This window comes from Nycticebus coucang, chromosome 21 (assembly GCF_027406575.1).
Source record: "Nycticebus coucang isolate mNycCou1 chromosome 21, mNycCou1.pri, whole genome shotgun sequence".
Lineage (NCBI taxonomy): Eukaryota > Metazoa > Chordata > Mammalia > Primates > Lorisidae > Nycticebus > Nycticebus coucang.
This window is the reverse complement of record NC_069800.1, coordinates 43,288,033-43,304,207: the sequence shown is the minus strand read 5'-3', so window position 1 is coordinate 43,304,207 and position 16,175 is coordinate 43,288,033. Positions and strand designations below refer to the sequence as shown.

Here is a 16,175-nt window from a genome sequence, read left to right as displayed (position 1 = left end):
TTGGTCATCAAGAAAAGTCACCATGTTGAAAAGCTCTCCTTCCCCCTAGTTAGACAGGAAGGTAATACCAGTATTGTTTGGCTTTAGGAAGGTAAGCTTCTTCTCATTCCAGAAAGAATTCTAATTATAGTAAGTGTAAGGGAACCAAGCCTGCTGTATCACCACTTTGACATTATTTGACATTAAGCAGTCTGTACCTACACCCCAGACTTAACTGTTTCATCTGTGCTGCTCAGTACAGCAGCTGCCTGCATATGTGGTAAGCAAGCACCTGAGTGTGGCCTGTCTGAACTGATGTGCTCTGAGAGTAACATATACATTGGATTTTTTTTTTTGAGACAGAGTCTCAAGCTCTCACCCTGTGTAGATAGAGTGCTATGGCCTTATGGCTCAGTCATAGCTCACAGCAATCTCCAACTCAGGCTCAAGTGATCCTCTTGCCTCAGTTTTTTCTATTTTTAGTGGAGATGGGGTCTCGCTTTTTGCTCAGGCTGGTCTTGAACTCTGAACTCAGGCAATCCACCACCTTGGCCTCCCAGAGTGCTAGGATTACAGGTGTGAGCCACGGTGCCTGGCCCAGATACACTGGATCTTAAAGGCTTAGTATGAAGAGGAATGTAAAATATCTTCAGTAATTTTTTGTATTGAATACATGCTGAAAAACATAGGTTTGAATTGCCTGGGTCCTCTTATATGTGATTTTCTTCTACTTCTGGCACCCTTTGAACCAGTAAGACTATCCACCCCCTCCTTTTCTTCCTCAGCATATTCAATGCAGACGAAACTCTTATGATGAGCCACTTTCACTTAATTAACAGTAAATGTATTTTCTCTCCCTTACGATTTTCTTAATATTTTCTTTTCCCTAGCTTATTTTATTGTAGGGATATATATATACACAGCACATAATACATATACAAAATATGTGCTAATCTATTTATGTTATGGTAAAGCTTCTGGTCAAATACAGGCTATTTGTAATTAAGTTTTTAGGAAGTCAAAAATTATATGTAGGCTGCTATGATGTCTTACACCTGTCATCTCAGCATTAAGGGAGGCCAAGGCAGGAGGATTACTTGAGGTCAGGAGTTTGAGATCAGCCTGAGCAAAATAAGACCTAGGCTCCACAGAAAAATAAGCTAGGTCTATTGGCACACACCTATAGTCCCAGCTAGGAGGCCGAAGCACGAGGATCACTTGAGCCCAGGAGTTGAGGTTGCTGTGAGGTATGATCACATTATTGTCCTCTAGCCAGGGTGACACTATTTAAAAAAAAAAAAATTTTTTTTTTTTGAGACAGAGTCTTACTACGTCGCCCTCGGTCGAGTGCCCTGGCATCGCAGCTAACAGCAACCTCAAACTCTTGGGCCTAAGCGATCTCTTGCCTCAGCCTCCAGAGTAGCTGGGACTATAGGTGCCCGGCCATCTTTTTGTTGCAGTTGTCATTGTTGTTTAGCAGGCCTGGGCCGGGCTCAAACCTGCCAGCCTTGGTGTATGTGGCTGGTGCCCTACTCACTGAGCTACAGGCGCCAAGCCTAAATAGTTTAATATTCTTTTAAAAGGAATCAGCATTTGAATTTATCCCTTCACTGTTTAAAATTTTTCTTTTAATTATATTTTATCTTTAATTCTCTCTTCCTCGTTTGTTTGGCTAATTACTTTACTATGCTTTTTAAATTTCTTAAGATTCATTTTAAATTCTTTTATAGCTTTATCCATTAATAAAGGAGGCAATGAAGGCTACACATTTTCCAGTATGGCTGTTGCTAAGGTCTTACAGGTGTTAGCATGAAGTGTTCTTTCCATTGCCTTCTAGGTGGTTTGTAATTTTGCTTTTCATTTTTTCTTTTGATCCACATGGCTTCTTCTTTCTTATTTTTCCTGGTTTGCTCAAATTCTAGTGCCCATATTTCCCCTTATTAATTTGGACATTCCTCTGTACTTCTCCATGGTTACATTACCTTTCCTCAAACTGACCATCAGATGTGTATTTTTTTATTATCATTGGAAAACAAGACAACAGTAATTTCCCCTACCCCAATAGGGGAAATTTCCTGTGTTGTTCCTTCCTACTCCTGACTTGGGGCCTCAATTTTAGTATTTTTTTTGGTTTTGTTTTTGAGACAGAGTCTGTCTCTGTTGCCCTGGGTAGAGGTGCTGTGGTGTCATCATAGCTTACAGCAATCTCAATCTCCTGGGCTCAGGCGATCCTCTTGTCTCAGTCTCTCTAGTAGCTGAGACAACAGGTGCCTGCCATGATGCCTGGCTAGTTTTTTCTACTTTTAATAGAGATTGTGGGGGGGAGGTCTTTGCTCTTGTTCAGGCTGGTCTCAAACTCCTGAGTTCAAGCAATCTACCTTCCTCAGCCTCCCAGAGTGCTAGGATTATAGATGTGAGCCACCGTGCCTGTTTTTTGGTTTTTGTTTTTTTTTAGACAAAGTCTCATTCTGTTGCCAAGGCTGCAGTGTAGTGGCATGATCATAGTTCACTATAACCTTGAACTCCTGGGCTCAAGGATCCTCCTGCCTCAGTCTCCTGAGGAGCTAGGACTACAGGCATGTACCACCATACTTGGCTAATGTATTAATATTTTTTTGGAGAGAGGGGGTGGGTCTCAGTATGTTGTTGAGGCTGGTTTTGAACTTTTGGCTTCAAGCCATCCTCCCACCTCAGCCTCCCAAAGTGCTAGCATTACAGGCATGAGCCACCATGGCTGGCCAAGGCCTCACATTTAAATATGTATAAATAACCAAAGATCACTGGACATTTCCAAAAAGCTTCCAACATGAAAGTCAAATAGAAAACAGGAACCTAAACACAGGGACACTCGAAAACAAACATACATACATATATATATGTAAGTCTCAGGAGGAAATACTGTACTCATAAGACAAGGAAAAAATATTATGAAAAAGCAATATTTAGGTGGCCATAGTAAACACTGAAGGACAGGAATTTGGAGATAAAACCAAGAATACCTCCAATTTCAATAGGTTTCTCCAACAAAGATATACAAATAGCCAATAAGCATATGCAAAAGGTGCTTAACACAACTAGTCATCATGGAAATGCAAACCGAAACCACAATGCGCACTACTTTATATCCACTAGGGTGGCTATAATCCAAAAGCCCAGTGATTATAAGCATTGGCAGGGATACTGAAAAATCAGAACTCTAATACGATGCTAGTAAGAATGTTAGATGATGCAGCTGCTTTGGGAAAACAGTCTGGCAGTTTCTCAAAACTGAACACGAAGTTATTATATGACCCAGCAATTCCACTCCTAGGTATACACCCCAAAGAAATGAATATATATCCATACAAAAACGTGTACACAAATGTTCATAGCAGCATGTTTTTAAACAGGCAAGATCTCACTGTCTTGTCCAGGCTGGAATGTAGTAGCATGATCATAACTCACTATATAGCCTTGAAATCCTGGGCTCAAGCAATCCTCTTGCCTTAGCCCTCAGGTAGGTGCTCACCATAAGTGCACACCACCATCCTGGTTGATTTTTATGCCCCTTTTTTTCTTTTTTAAGAGGCAAAGTTTTGTTGTGTTACCCAAGTTGGTCTTGAACCCCTGGCTTCAAGCAATCTTCCTGCCTCAGCCTCCCAAGTAGCGGGGACTGTAAGTGCTGGCCACCATGCTCAGCTAATTTTTCTGTTTTTAGTAGAAATGGGGTCTCCCTCCTGCTCAGGTTGGTCTCGAACTCCTGAGCTGAAGGGATCCTCTGCCTCCGCTTCCCAAAGTGCTAGGATTATAGGTGTGAGCCATTTGTGCCTGGCTGAATGATAATTATTTTTAGGGAAACTATAAAGTTATCAATTTTTTTATTTTTTATTTTTTTTGTAGAGACAGAGTCTCACTTTATGGCCCTTGGTAGAGTGCCATGGCATCACACAGCTCACAGCAACCTCCAACTCCTGGGCTTAAGCGATTCTCTTGCCTCAGCCTCCCGAGTAGCTGGGACTACAGGCACCCGCCACAACGCCCGGCTATTTTTTGGTTGCGGTTTGGCCGGGGCTGGGTTTGAACCTGCCACCCCTGGTATATGGGGCCAGCGCCTTACCGACTGAGCCTTAAAAGACAGATTCTAACTCTGTCACCTGGGCTAGAATGCCTGGCTCACAGCAACCTCAAACTCCTGGATGAAGCAATCCTTCTGCCTCAGGCTCCCAAGTAGCTGGGACTATAGGTGGCCACCACGACATCCAGCTACTTTTTTGTATTTTTAGTAGAGACGAGGTCTTGCTCTTGCTCAGCCCTATCTCGAACTACTCAGCTCAAGTGATTCTTCTGCCTTGACATCCCAGAGTGCTGGGATCACAGGCATAGCCACTGCACCCATCCAATCAATCAAACTTTTTTTTTTTTTTTTTTTTTTTGGTTTTTGGCCAAGGCTGGGTTTGAACCCACCACCTCCGGCATATGGGACCGGCGCCCTACTCCTTGAGCCACAGGCGCCGCCCCAATCAAACTTTTTAGAAAATAATGAAGGCAATACGATGCTAGTAAGAATGCTGGATGATGCAGCTGCTTTGGGAAAACAGTCTGGCAGTCTCTCAAAACTATGAACATGAAGCTATTATATGACCCAGAAATTCCACTCCTAGGTATACACCCCAAAGAAATGAATATATATATCCATACAAAAACATGTACAAAATGTGTACAGAATATACAGCTTATAAGAATTGCAAGTAGGGAAAGTGGGCTGGATGTTTTCTGTTAGAAGACTTTTAGTGCTCTGTGATCCTTGGGCCCATTGGCAATACTGACATTGTAAAGAGTTATCAGGCACATCCCTATGGCAGCTCCTGCACACTAGTGGGTGTGACAGCAGAGCTAGAGGACAGTGAAATAATGACTCCAAAGTACGTTCTGAATCAAAGACAGCTTTCCTCAGGGCCTACCCCGTCAGGTACTGGCAGGACACATGGTCTACATCATTTGCATACTCTTAAGATCTGCCCTTCTTAAATGTTCTGTGGAGGAGGAGCTAATTGGGAACCAGGGCTTTGGCTGAACTAAGTGGGTGCAGGGCAACAGCCTGGACCTTCCCAAGACCTGCCTCCCCCCTTTAATCCCTGTAAATCTAGGCTTCCTATACATTTCCAGCTCTTCCTTGACCTAATTTCTCAGAAATTTTTGAAAATAGGCATGGATAGATAGAAATTTTAAGTAGAAAAGTAGATAACTTCCTCACAGCCTGTTGGGGCCCAGTTAGATCCCTGATGCTTGGTACCCACTGAGCACTCAGTAAGGAGCCCAAGGCACAGATGTGGCACCACCTTCCTGCACCCAGCGCTACCTAGGGCCCTTTAGGTGTGTTACCACATGTGATCCTTACAGCAAACTTATGCAGCAAAGAGAGGAGGATTATCTGCATTTTTACAGATGAGGAAACCAGGTCAGAGTAACTTGAATGAGGACACTTCACTAGTAAGGGAAGAGCTGAAATTAAAATCCACATGGGCTGAATCCAGTGATTCTTTCTGGAAAGAGGTCTGGTTAGGTAGGTGGATGATGGCAGAAAGGGAGGAATGAAAATAAGAGGGGAGATCCCAAGAACTCGCACCAGAAGAGTACTCAAGAGACCCTCCCCACTCAGGAGCTCCAAGGCTGGCTAGCCAAAAGCTGGAGAAGCAGCTGTATACACTCTTCTCACCCCAGGGGCCATCCTGACGGCACTTACCTTCTTCAGAGAGGTCATTCTCTTTGGTTTCCTTGTCCATCTGGCAGCACCAGCCTTCCAACCGCTCTGTTTCTGCCTGAAGTAGCTTCAAGAACCAGTAGCCATCTCGCCGGCAGGCCCCTGGCTGTGCTGGCTCTGCTGGGGAGCTGGAGGAGGTCTCAAGCCAGGGGTCAGGTGGGGGCAGCGAGGACGCCTCCAGGGCAGGGTCGCTGTTGTCTCCATAGGAGAGGTTGCGCTTGATCTGGGCAATCTTAGGGGCCTGTCGGGGCCCGGCATCGATACTGATGGAGTTGGGGTGTGGGGTACAGTCCGGGAGGCTCCTTTCAGATGACTTGCAGCTTGAGTCGTTGGCATCTTGGGTGTCCGAGTCAGTGTCCCGTCGGGAGGACATACTGTGAGAGGGGGCGCTGCTTCTGTGGGTGGAGGGGTGCATGGGGAGGGGACAGGAAGAAGTGAATCATTAAGAGGGCTAAAGACCAGAGGCCGCCCTGACCCAGACACACGGGAGACAGAGAAACGGATGCATCATCTGCTCACCATGCGCCTAAAGCGGGTCCCACAGCCCCAGTCTCATTCTCAGCTCAGCCCTTGCCCCTTCCCACCCAAGCCCACACGCACACACACACACACAAGGACACGGTCATAAGGTTGCCTGTTTACTGCAGTGGGGCCAGGAAGACCACCATCAGGGTAGCTGAGGCCATGTCCCAGCCCAGCTTTGGCCCCCCATGGGCTGACTGGTCTCACAGAGCAAGTGCTCCTTTGTCCACCCGCCCACCCCCTGCCCAGCCTCCCATGCCTGGGCCACCGCCCGCACCCCAAACCCAGCTTGGTTATTAGAAATTCAGCAAGGAGAAGTGGGTTAGGGAGAGCGGGAGAGGTGAGAGCAGAGGGAGGGAGAGGAGAGGGGAGAAGCAGCTGCCACCTCTGTCCGACTTACCGCCAGTCGTCCTCTACCTGAACCCCGATGGACTGGAATTTGGTAGCGGGACTGGGCTCCTCTTTTGGCACTGGCTGAATGCAGTCAACCTTATTGAGGACAACGACAGCAACGGCACGGAGACAAAGACAAAAAAAACAAACACCACACTTGCTGCTGAAATTCACATTAGTGGGACGACGCAAACGGACATGTGGACAGACGGACACGAGGCATGCGGACACTGCACGTGGGCCCGAGGCTGGACCAGGTTAAGCCGGGCACTGCTCATTCTTGCGGAGGCGGGCGGGCAGGGGACGGGTGGTGGGATGGGGTGGAGATGACTGGCTTTCCCTACTCTGAGGAGGGTGCCATCACATCGAGCGCTTTGGGTCCGTTGTCCTCCGAGAGGTGGGAACCGTTCCTTCTAGTCCTCTCCTTTACACGCACCAGAGAGAAGAAAAAAAGGACGACGAAAGAGAAAGAAAACACACACACACAAAGCCACAGCCGTTATCTGGTGTAGTTGACGCTGGGGGCTGTCTTGAGGCAAAGATCACTCCCCCAACCCTGCGGCTGAAGCTGGAAGGGCAGGCTGGAGGTGCCTAGGTAGGTAGAGCAAACCTCAGACAGCAGCTCCAGACTTGGAAACTGCCACCAAGGCAATAGCAGTGAAGTCCCTGGAGACTATGGGATGCCATCCCTGTGCCTCAGTCACACTTAGCTGAGGTTATCTTCGGCACCAGGTGGCCCCAGGGAAGGACTAGGGGCCAGGGCCAAGTCCAAAGCACTTTCTCTACATTCCTATGAAGTGGAAGAGCGATGACAACAGAGATTACATGGGCCTTTCTTTTCTGGGACAATGGTGCCTGGTCACAGAGCAGCCAGGCCAATGGTCTAATTGTCTCTAAAGAATGGAGGAGAATCCACATTTGACCTAAGTCTTGAGGAGCCAAGAGGTAGAACAAGGGTTCAGGGTATCCTCAGATACTGGGAACTCTCTAGTCCTCTGGCCTTATGGACAGAAATGGGTGAGAAGGACGCTTTCTGGGAAAGGTATGTGGCACATTTACCCTCAGCAACAGCCAGCTAAAGGAATGAGCATCACTACTTTTTTTTTTTTTTGAGACAGTCTCACTTTGTCGTCCTTGGTAGAGTGCCATGGCATTACAGCTTACAGCAACTTCCAACTCTTGGGCTCAAGTGATTCTCTTGCCTCAGCCTCCCAAGTAGCTGGGACTACAGGTACCTGCCACAATGCCTGGCTATTTTTTTTAGAGATGAGGTCTCACAGTGGCTCAGGCTGGTCTTGAACTCAGGAGCTCAGACAGTCCACCCGCCTCAACCTCCCAGAGTGCTAGGATTATAGGCATGAGCCACTGCCCCCGGCCAGCATCACTACTTTTAATGAAGTGAAGTGAGAGCACAGATGGGGTTGGAAGTGAGTCTGGGGAAAGGGACATCCAGGATGGGCCAAAGAGCTACAATCCTTATCCTAATGTTATTTTCTGGGTGAAATGAATCAAGAGTGGTCCTACTGCTTTCTCAGGCCTTCTGGGAAGAACATCTAGTTTAGCCAACAACAGGGTGGGACTGCCCAAAGGCTTGGGTGGCCAGGACCAAGGGTAAGAATAGGCTACTCTCTCTGTTTTTAAAAATCCCACCTGGAGAGGCTGTATAGGGTGGGGGCTGGACCCCTATGAATGAGCCCAGAATCAGAGTCTCCTGGCCAATTCTCCTCCTCCACATAACACATGCGGGGATACTAAAGCCCAGAGCTGCCTCTTGGGGACACAAATCCAGTTAAGTGCAAGAATTGCCCAGTGAGCCTTCTGTTCCATTCTGTCCTCTCCTTTGTGTCCTGTGCCCTCTGCCTTTGAGTGCTTTGTTATCAACTTCCCCATGTCCAACTGCTCTGGGGATGGCGGGGAGGCTGGGAAAATGAAGAGCCCAGCCCTAAGCCACAATGTACCTCATCCTCTTCCATCAACCCCCTGGCCTTGGGAAGGCCTGCCTCCTCCTGAGCCCACCCACTGTAGCCACCCCTCTCTTGCACCCTGACTACTTCGGTCTGTACATTCAGCAAGGACAGGGATAGTCCTCTCACTATGGATTTAGAGCAACTCTTGAAAAACAAAGGCAGGGCCCAAGTTTCCCAGGCTCAGCTAGCAGAGGACATATATTGATGTTGGGTACATGCAGGAGGTGCCAGGTGGAGCAAACTGGTATACCCACTGCTGTGTTCTGTGGCTATGGGTATGTGGTGAGTTTGGATTTTGAGAGGGCCTGCTGGCTTTGGCCACCTGGCCCCAGGGAACCATCTGCCTGGACCCTTTCCCGTAGAGGAAGGCGTTAGGACCAGCATCACCCTTTTCAACTTTACATAGGCCTGCTGCTTCAAGCCACCTACCTGTCCCCAAGGCCCGAAAGGGCTCTGGGCAAAGTTCCCTTCGAACAACCCCCTTGGCTCTAGGGCCCTGGGTCCTGGGCCCCGGCCCACCGGCGTCTATGTTCCATGCTGCTCCCGCCGCCAAGCGGGGCTATGGCCTCCGCACCCGAGCTGATCTTGGATTAGAAAACCGTTAGGCCAGTCCTGCCTCCCACAGGTTGGCTGGCAGGGCAAAGGTGGGGTGGACAGACAGATAGTGAACAGGCAAACAGTGGACAGGAGATGGCTGGCTGAGTGTAACTACATTCATTGGGACAACCCATCAGAAGACCAGAAACATGCCCCCGGCTGCAGCTTTGCAGCATGTTTCAGTAGATACAAGCAAGGCATGGCCATGAGTGGAATTTGATTTGGCCTCTTGGGGCTGACCTTCCAAAACAGACAGACAAACCACCTTTTCCCAGAAGACCTAGTGGGCCTCCACCAGATGTAATTACACGCAGGCAGGTGCATGGAGTGGAGCGAGGACACAGAGTGCAAAAGGAGCCCCTACTTGTATTCCTATAGATGACAGTTTCCTTTTGGGGATGGCCTCAGGGTGGGACTCAGAGCTGGTCAGTATCCCTTGTTCACTCTTTAGCACTGCATGTTTCAGGGGTGGCTCTGGGACCTCAGGGGCTGGGGTGACTCCGCCCCGTGTCACGCTGGGTGGTCGGGTACTGCTGTCTAGGCTGTCCGAAGAGTTGCTGAGGCCCGACTGGCTGGTCACCTCACTCTTGTGGTCCTGACTGTCCAGGTAGGTGTCCTGGGCAGATTCGGTGCTGCTCTGGACCGTGACTGAGATGAACGGCTTTGATGTGGTGCGTGGAGGGACCGGTGGCGGGGTCTTCTTATATGCCACTAGGCATGATGAACCTGCACATGAATGAGAGAAGGCCAGAGAGAAGGTGAGAAGGTGAAGCCTGCAGCCCTCTCAAGCCCCTTCCAAGGTGGAGGCCCTGCCTAACTGGCTTTAGCTCTGGCCTCAGCCATTCCCTCAGCAAGGATATCTAGGGCAGGAGATTGAGGATCAGACACAGCAACCACCAAAACAGACACACAGGCCCTGCCACCCTCATGCGAGGCCAATTCCAGTGGAGAATGCCAGCATTAACCCTCCACCTCCATCACACACAAAGGTACTGCCTAGCTGGGACATGGGCTAGATGGTGAGGGGCATGGTGCCACAAGGCTGTGACGGAGCCTGGCCTGTGTTGGGGCAGACAGGTAAACCCTGCCTTAAAGGGGCTACCAATCATGGGGATAGAGACAGGCCGATGAAACAAGGCCCAGTGCTACAGGGCTGTGGACAAGGGATAGTAGAATCCATCCATCTGCCACTAGGAGATACCATTTCACAAATCTGTCAGAATGGTTAAAATAAAACATAAAAGTTATCAAGAATGTAGAGAAAATAAATGATACAACTACCTTAGAAAACATATTGGAATTCTCTTACAAAACTAAGCATGCAATTACCATGCAAACTAGCAATAGCACTCTTGGGCTTTTACCCCACAGAAATGAAAACATGTTCACAGAAAGCTTCTACACAAATGTTCACTGCAGCTCTATTTCTAAAAGCCAAAATCTAGAAACAACCACTGCCCTTCAGTGGGTGAGAGATTAAATGAACTGCAGCACACCCACCTCCCAGAATACTACTCAGCAATGAAAGGATGAATTGCTGACACAAACAACGACTTAGTGACCCCCAAGCAAATGATGCTGAGAAAAGCCATCCCAAGTTACGTAAGTTATGTATTGTATGATTCCATCTTTATAACATTCTTGAAATGACTTAATTATAAAAAGAGAATAGGACGGTGAAGCCAGGCCCGATTTGCTCAAAGTGTTTAAGGGGGCCAGGCCCAGTAGCTCACGCTTATAATCCCAGCACTTTGGAAGTCTAAGGCAGGAGAATCGCTTTAGGTGAGCAGTTAGGGACCAGCCTTGGCAACATAGTCCAACCTTGTCTGTACAAAAAAATTGAAAAATTATCCAGGTGTGGTGGCATATGCCTGTAGTCCCAGCTACTTGGGAGACTGAGGCGGAATTGCTTGAGCTCAGAAGCTGGAGGCTGTAGTAAGCTATGATCGCTGTTTGCACCCCACAGCCTGCTGACAGAGCAAGACCCTGTCTCCAAAAAAAAAAATTTTTTTTAAGAGGGAATATCCCCTTACAGGTGTAACAGTATGAGCGAGCCAGAATTGAGCTGTAAGCCTAGCTGAGGCTGTGTGACACCAGTCAGAATACTTGTCCATATCTGTGGGATAGGGACAACCTTGGCTGTGAGGAGTCAGTGTGTACAGTATTCACCAGGATCTGGTGGGGTTAGAAGCACCTCCCTTTCCCAATGGAAGATAATGAGGCTGCCAGAAGTCTGGACAGAGGACTGACCCTCCAGCCTCTCTCTCAGGGTTGCTGGGCCCAGAGTTCTACTAAAGCACACTCAGAGGCCCTGAGCCTTGGCTGACGCGGCCCATCACTAGAGGGAGAGTGAACCAGCCAGAACATGAGTCCAGCCAGATGCGATAAGAGGAAGAGTGAGCTAGCTTATCTTAGATTTCTATGTCTTCTGGGACACAGGTTACAGCCAGATAAATGGTGTGACTAACAGAGGATTTAGGGCTCAGGAGGTCTCCCTGCAGGGCGGGTACCCCTCAGTTCTGAATACAGCTCCCTGGAGTAGGGGGCTGGGACTTGACCAGGTAACCGTATTTCAACACTGTTAATAGAGGAAATACAGGCCAACCACTTACTCCTGCCTCCTGCCTCTTCCAACTTCCTGCTCTAGCTACTTTTTCCCCAGTGGCCTTTTCACATGCTGTTTGTTCTTTCTGCCTGGAAGCCTTCCTTCAGGTCCTCATGTTTCAAACATTACTTCCTCTTAGAGGCCGCCCTTGACTGCCATCCTTGCTTCTTCTACCCAGGAATCTCCATCAGAGTATCCACCACACCTGTCAGCATCTTACTGAAGGATTCACTTCTGATGGCTGAGGCAGCTAGGGAAGCTTTGTTAGTCTTGGCATAGTGGTCATATCCCAGACCCAATAAATGTTTGTTAAATGAGAAAAGGAACCTCATTTTAACTACAAAAAACCTCAGTTGCCAAAATCAAGATGCTCTGGCCATAGCAAAGGCTCTCATCACTTTAGTATCTAAGGTTCTGGCTCCCATCAGAATCCTTTCTGCCTAGACCCTGCTCACCCATCTCTGCAGCTTCGTCTCCAGGCCTCTTCCAGCTTCAGAAAACCAAAAGCACTGTGCACCATCCCCCTACACATCCCCACATCCATGTCACTCCACGTGCACCTGTTTCTGCATAAGCTCCTTCCCCATCTTCCAGGCTCCTTGACTCTGGCCAGCCCTCCAGTCCCAGTTCTTTTTTTTTTTTTTTGTAGAGACAGAGTCTCACTGTAGCGCCCTCGGTAGAGTGCCGTGGCCTCACACGGCTCACAGCAACCTCTAACTCCTGGGCTTACGCGATTCTCTTACCTCAGCCTCCGGAGCAGCTGGGACTACAGGCGCCTGCCACAACGCCCGGCTATTTTTTGGTTGCAGTTTGGCCGGGGCTGGGTTTGAACCCGCCACCCTCGGCATATGGGGCTGGCGCCCTACTCACTGAGCCACAGGCGCCGCCCACCCAGTTCTTTTTTTTGTAGAGACACAGTCTCACTTTATCACCCTTGGTAGAGTGCCATGGAGTCACACAGCTCACAGCAATCTCCAACTCCTGGGCTTAGGTGATTCTCTGCTCCCGAGGTAGCTAGGACTACAGGCGCCTGCTACAATGCCGGGCTATTTCTTTTTTGCAGTTTGGCCGGGGCTGGGTTTAAACCCGCCACCCTTAGTATATGGGGCTGGCACCCTACCCAATAAGCCACAGGCACCACCCTAGTTCTTTTGTTTTTTTTTTTTTTTTTTTGAGACAGAGTTTTACTCTGTCGCCCTCAGTAGAGTGCTATGGCATCACAGCTCACAGCAACCCCAAACTCTTGGGCTCAAGCGATTCTCTTGCCTTAGCCTCCTAAGTAGCTGGGACTACAGAAGCCTGCCACAACATCCAGCTATTTTTCTATTTTTAGAGACAGGGTCTTGCTCTGGCTCAGGCTGGTCTCAAACTTGTGAGCTCAGAGCAATCTACCCACCTCGGCCTCCCAGAATGCTGGGATTACAGGTGGGAGCCACCACGCCTGGCCAGTCCCAGTTCTTTCTGGCCTGGGCAGAGTGAGCCCTTTGCCTTTCTTTGTGTATCAGTTGGAGCACTCAGAGCTGTGGCCGTGCCTCCTGATTGTCCCTGTATTGGCAGCCCAGTGACCCCACACAGGGTGCATAACAATCATTTGCCAATCCTCCTTTGAGAAGGAGGCATATGCCCCATAGACCTAAGATGCTAGAAGTGAGCAGCCCCGCATCCTCCAGCATGTGACTGGTGACCTTCCCTGCCCTCAGGAGACATTCTATGTGCCCAAATTCACAACATGACATGGGAGTCAAACTCTGTCCATTCAGTCTGGAAAACTGGATTTGCCTGAGAAGCTGAGGGATAAGCACCCTACAGTGTAACTGTTTCCTCCAGCTGGTCCTTGAGCACATTTTCAAAGCTTTGGAGTGAAGCACCCACTAAGTTGCAGCATCCTGAACCACTCATCCCATCCTACGGTCTTTGTGCTTGCCTCCTATGCGCCTGCCTCGGCCATCCAGGTTCCTCATACCAAGGCTCAGACAGAGGCCAGCGGCATTGCACAGCTGGCCCCTGGGACACATCTAGCCCAGCCTCCCTACCCCACAGCACACAAGTGTTTGCTTCTTAGGGGAAGCTCCCTTTGTCTCATTATTTGTCTTCTGCCCCAAGATTTTATCCACCAAACCATATTTATCAGGTCAGAATGAATTGGTTTCTGCATTTTGTTTTGTTTTGTTTTGAGACAGAGTATTACTATGTTGCCCTCGGTAGAGTGCTGTGGCGTCACAGCTCACAACAACTTCAAACTCTTGGGCTTAAGTGATTCTCTTGCTTCAGCCTCCCAAGTAGTTGGGACTACAGGAACCTACAACGGCTGGCTATTTTTTAGTAGTTGGCCCGGGCTGGATTTGAAGCCGCCAGCTCTGGTGTATGTGGCTGATGCCCTAGCCGCTGAGCTACAGGCATGAAACCTGTATTTTGTTTTTTAATGGCCAAAGCTTCAAATGCTCAGGAGTGGTCGTGACTCCATCTTCTGAGCTCCCCAAGAAGCTAGTTCCTTGCAACTCCCTTGTAAGCCAGCATGGCCCTCATGGCTGCTGGCTCCCAGGGGCCTGAGTTTGGCAGAGGATTAAAGGAGAAGAGGCCTAGACTCCCAGAAAAATAGATGCCACAGGATCACAGACAGTGTGGGGGCCAGGGCAGCAGGCTTCACAGAGAAGGCCGTGGGACCCAGCTCCAGGCTCCTCATGATGGGGCAGGGCTGGCCTCAGACAAGAGCCAGACTGGGAAAAGGGCTTGTCAGAGGAAGAGCGGAGGGCCCGTGAGATCCCCTCCCTTCTCCCACTCAGTGAGTAACAAGTCAACCTACACAGGTAAATTCAGCAACTCATTTGTGTGCTATGGTGAAAACAAAGTCCAGTGGCCTCAAATTCCTTCCTTCCTCTGTTTCTTCCCCTCAAAGCAGGAGCTGGGAGAGAATTCTAAGCAGCTGGGTCAGGATCAGGGACAGATTGCCCTCTCAGAGCCACTTCCCTGCTGACAGCCCATAAGACCCCCTCCTTTCCTGTTTCAGTCTGAGACTCCCTCCCTCACTGTGCCTTAAGAATTAGCAATGTCAGGGGGCGGCGCCTGTGGCTCAGTGAGTAGGGCGCCGGCCCCATATGCCGAGGGTGGCGGGTTCAAACCCAGCCCCGGCCAAACTGCAACAACAACAACAACAGCAACAAAAATAGCCGGGCGTTGTGGCGGGCGCCTGTAGTCCCAGCTACTCGGGAGGCTGAGGCAAGAGAATCGTGTAAGCCCAAGAGTTAGAGGTTGCTGTGAGCCGTGTAACGCCACGGCACTCTACGGAGGGCGGTACAGTGAGACTCTGTCTCTACAAAAAAAAAAAAAAAATTAGCAATGTCATTTGGTAAGTTTCTACCGAATGGGTACAATGCACAGGTATATGGCACACTTCCTGGGTGAAGGACCCAACTGTAACTTGGACTTTACCTTACAAATGCAAACAATGTAACTTAATCATATGTACCCTCATATTATTCTGAAGAAAATGAAATTAAAACCTTAAAAGAATTAGCAAGGCAAACTTCACTTTCAGACTCCAGCAAGAGGGACAGACTGTTAGCGCCTCTCACGCCAACACCCTCCCAATTCCTGGGGATCCTCCACTGCTCTCCATAGCCAGGTTCCCCCTAACTACCTGTCCCACCCTTCCCTAAATCTACGGTCAGGCTCCCTGAGACCACCACACCCATGACCCCTGGCCTTACAACTTCCTGTCCTGCCTTCCTGCTCTTCTTCTACCTCAGCCATTTGAGGAATCCAACCTGTACTGTTTTGTTCAAAACAATCAAACAGATGATGCCAGAACCCCATCCCTCTCCAGTGGACTTGGAACAAGCCCTTGGGAGTGGGGGGCATTAGGGCCTCCAGAATATGGACCCCTTGATCCCAACATGCATAGCAATCAAAGTTACAAAGGTGTCACACTAGTGAAGACAAAGCCATAAAGCTCAGGGCGCTGGCCCAGCCCTCAGAGCCCTGTCAAGAGGCCAGGAGGCAGTCCTGTTGGTAATGACACTCCTGCTAACAGCTGACCTGCCTGAGCACTGGCTAGGGCTGGGCCTGGTCCTAGTTCTTTACAGACTCTACATGCGAACTACCTCCTCACTGAAATTCACTTCCAACTGCAAAATCAACATTTGAGGCTTTTGTGGTCACTCTCAGGTATGTGTCTGACGCACACATCTGCAGCTGGGGCTCACAAGCTGACACTCCCTTCTCATTCAGCTCTCTTACGGTAAACAAGTGTCTTCTTCATGGCCCATTTTCCCATTTTGCACTTTTTTATTTGGTGATTTCACTGTTTAGAATGGCCCTCTAAGCACAGTGCTGAAGGGCTGCCTAGTGTTTTAAGTGCAAGAAGCCTGCAATG

General features: G+C 49.1%; 1 protein-coding gene across 8 annotated transcripts in view; it reads right to left on the bottom strand.

The window, feature by feature from the left end:
• The window catches only part of DLGAP4 (DLG associated protein 4), a 199,249-nt gene that overhangs the window by 21,706 nt on the left and 161,368 nt on the right, over positions 1-16,175 (bottom strand). For 5 of the 8 annotated variants that reach the window (XM_053573557.1, XM_053573554.1, XM_053573555.1 and 2 more), the window contains 3 exons: positions 9,563-9,924; positions 6,642-6,730; positions 5,702-6,114 (listed from right to left, as the gene is read on the bottom strand). In XM_053573557.1, the coding sequence (XP_053429532.1) occupies positions 5,702-6,114; positions 6,642-6,730; positions 9,563-9,924 (864 nt within the window). The other 3 variants (XM_053573556.1, XM_053573560.1, XM_053573562.1) reach the window with 2 other exon arrangements.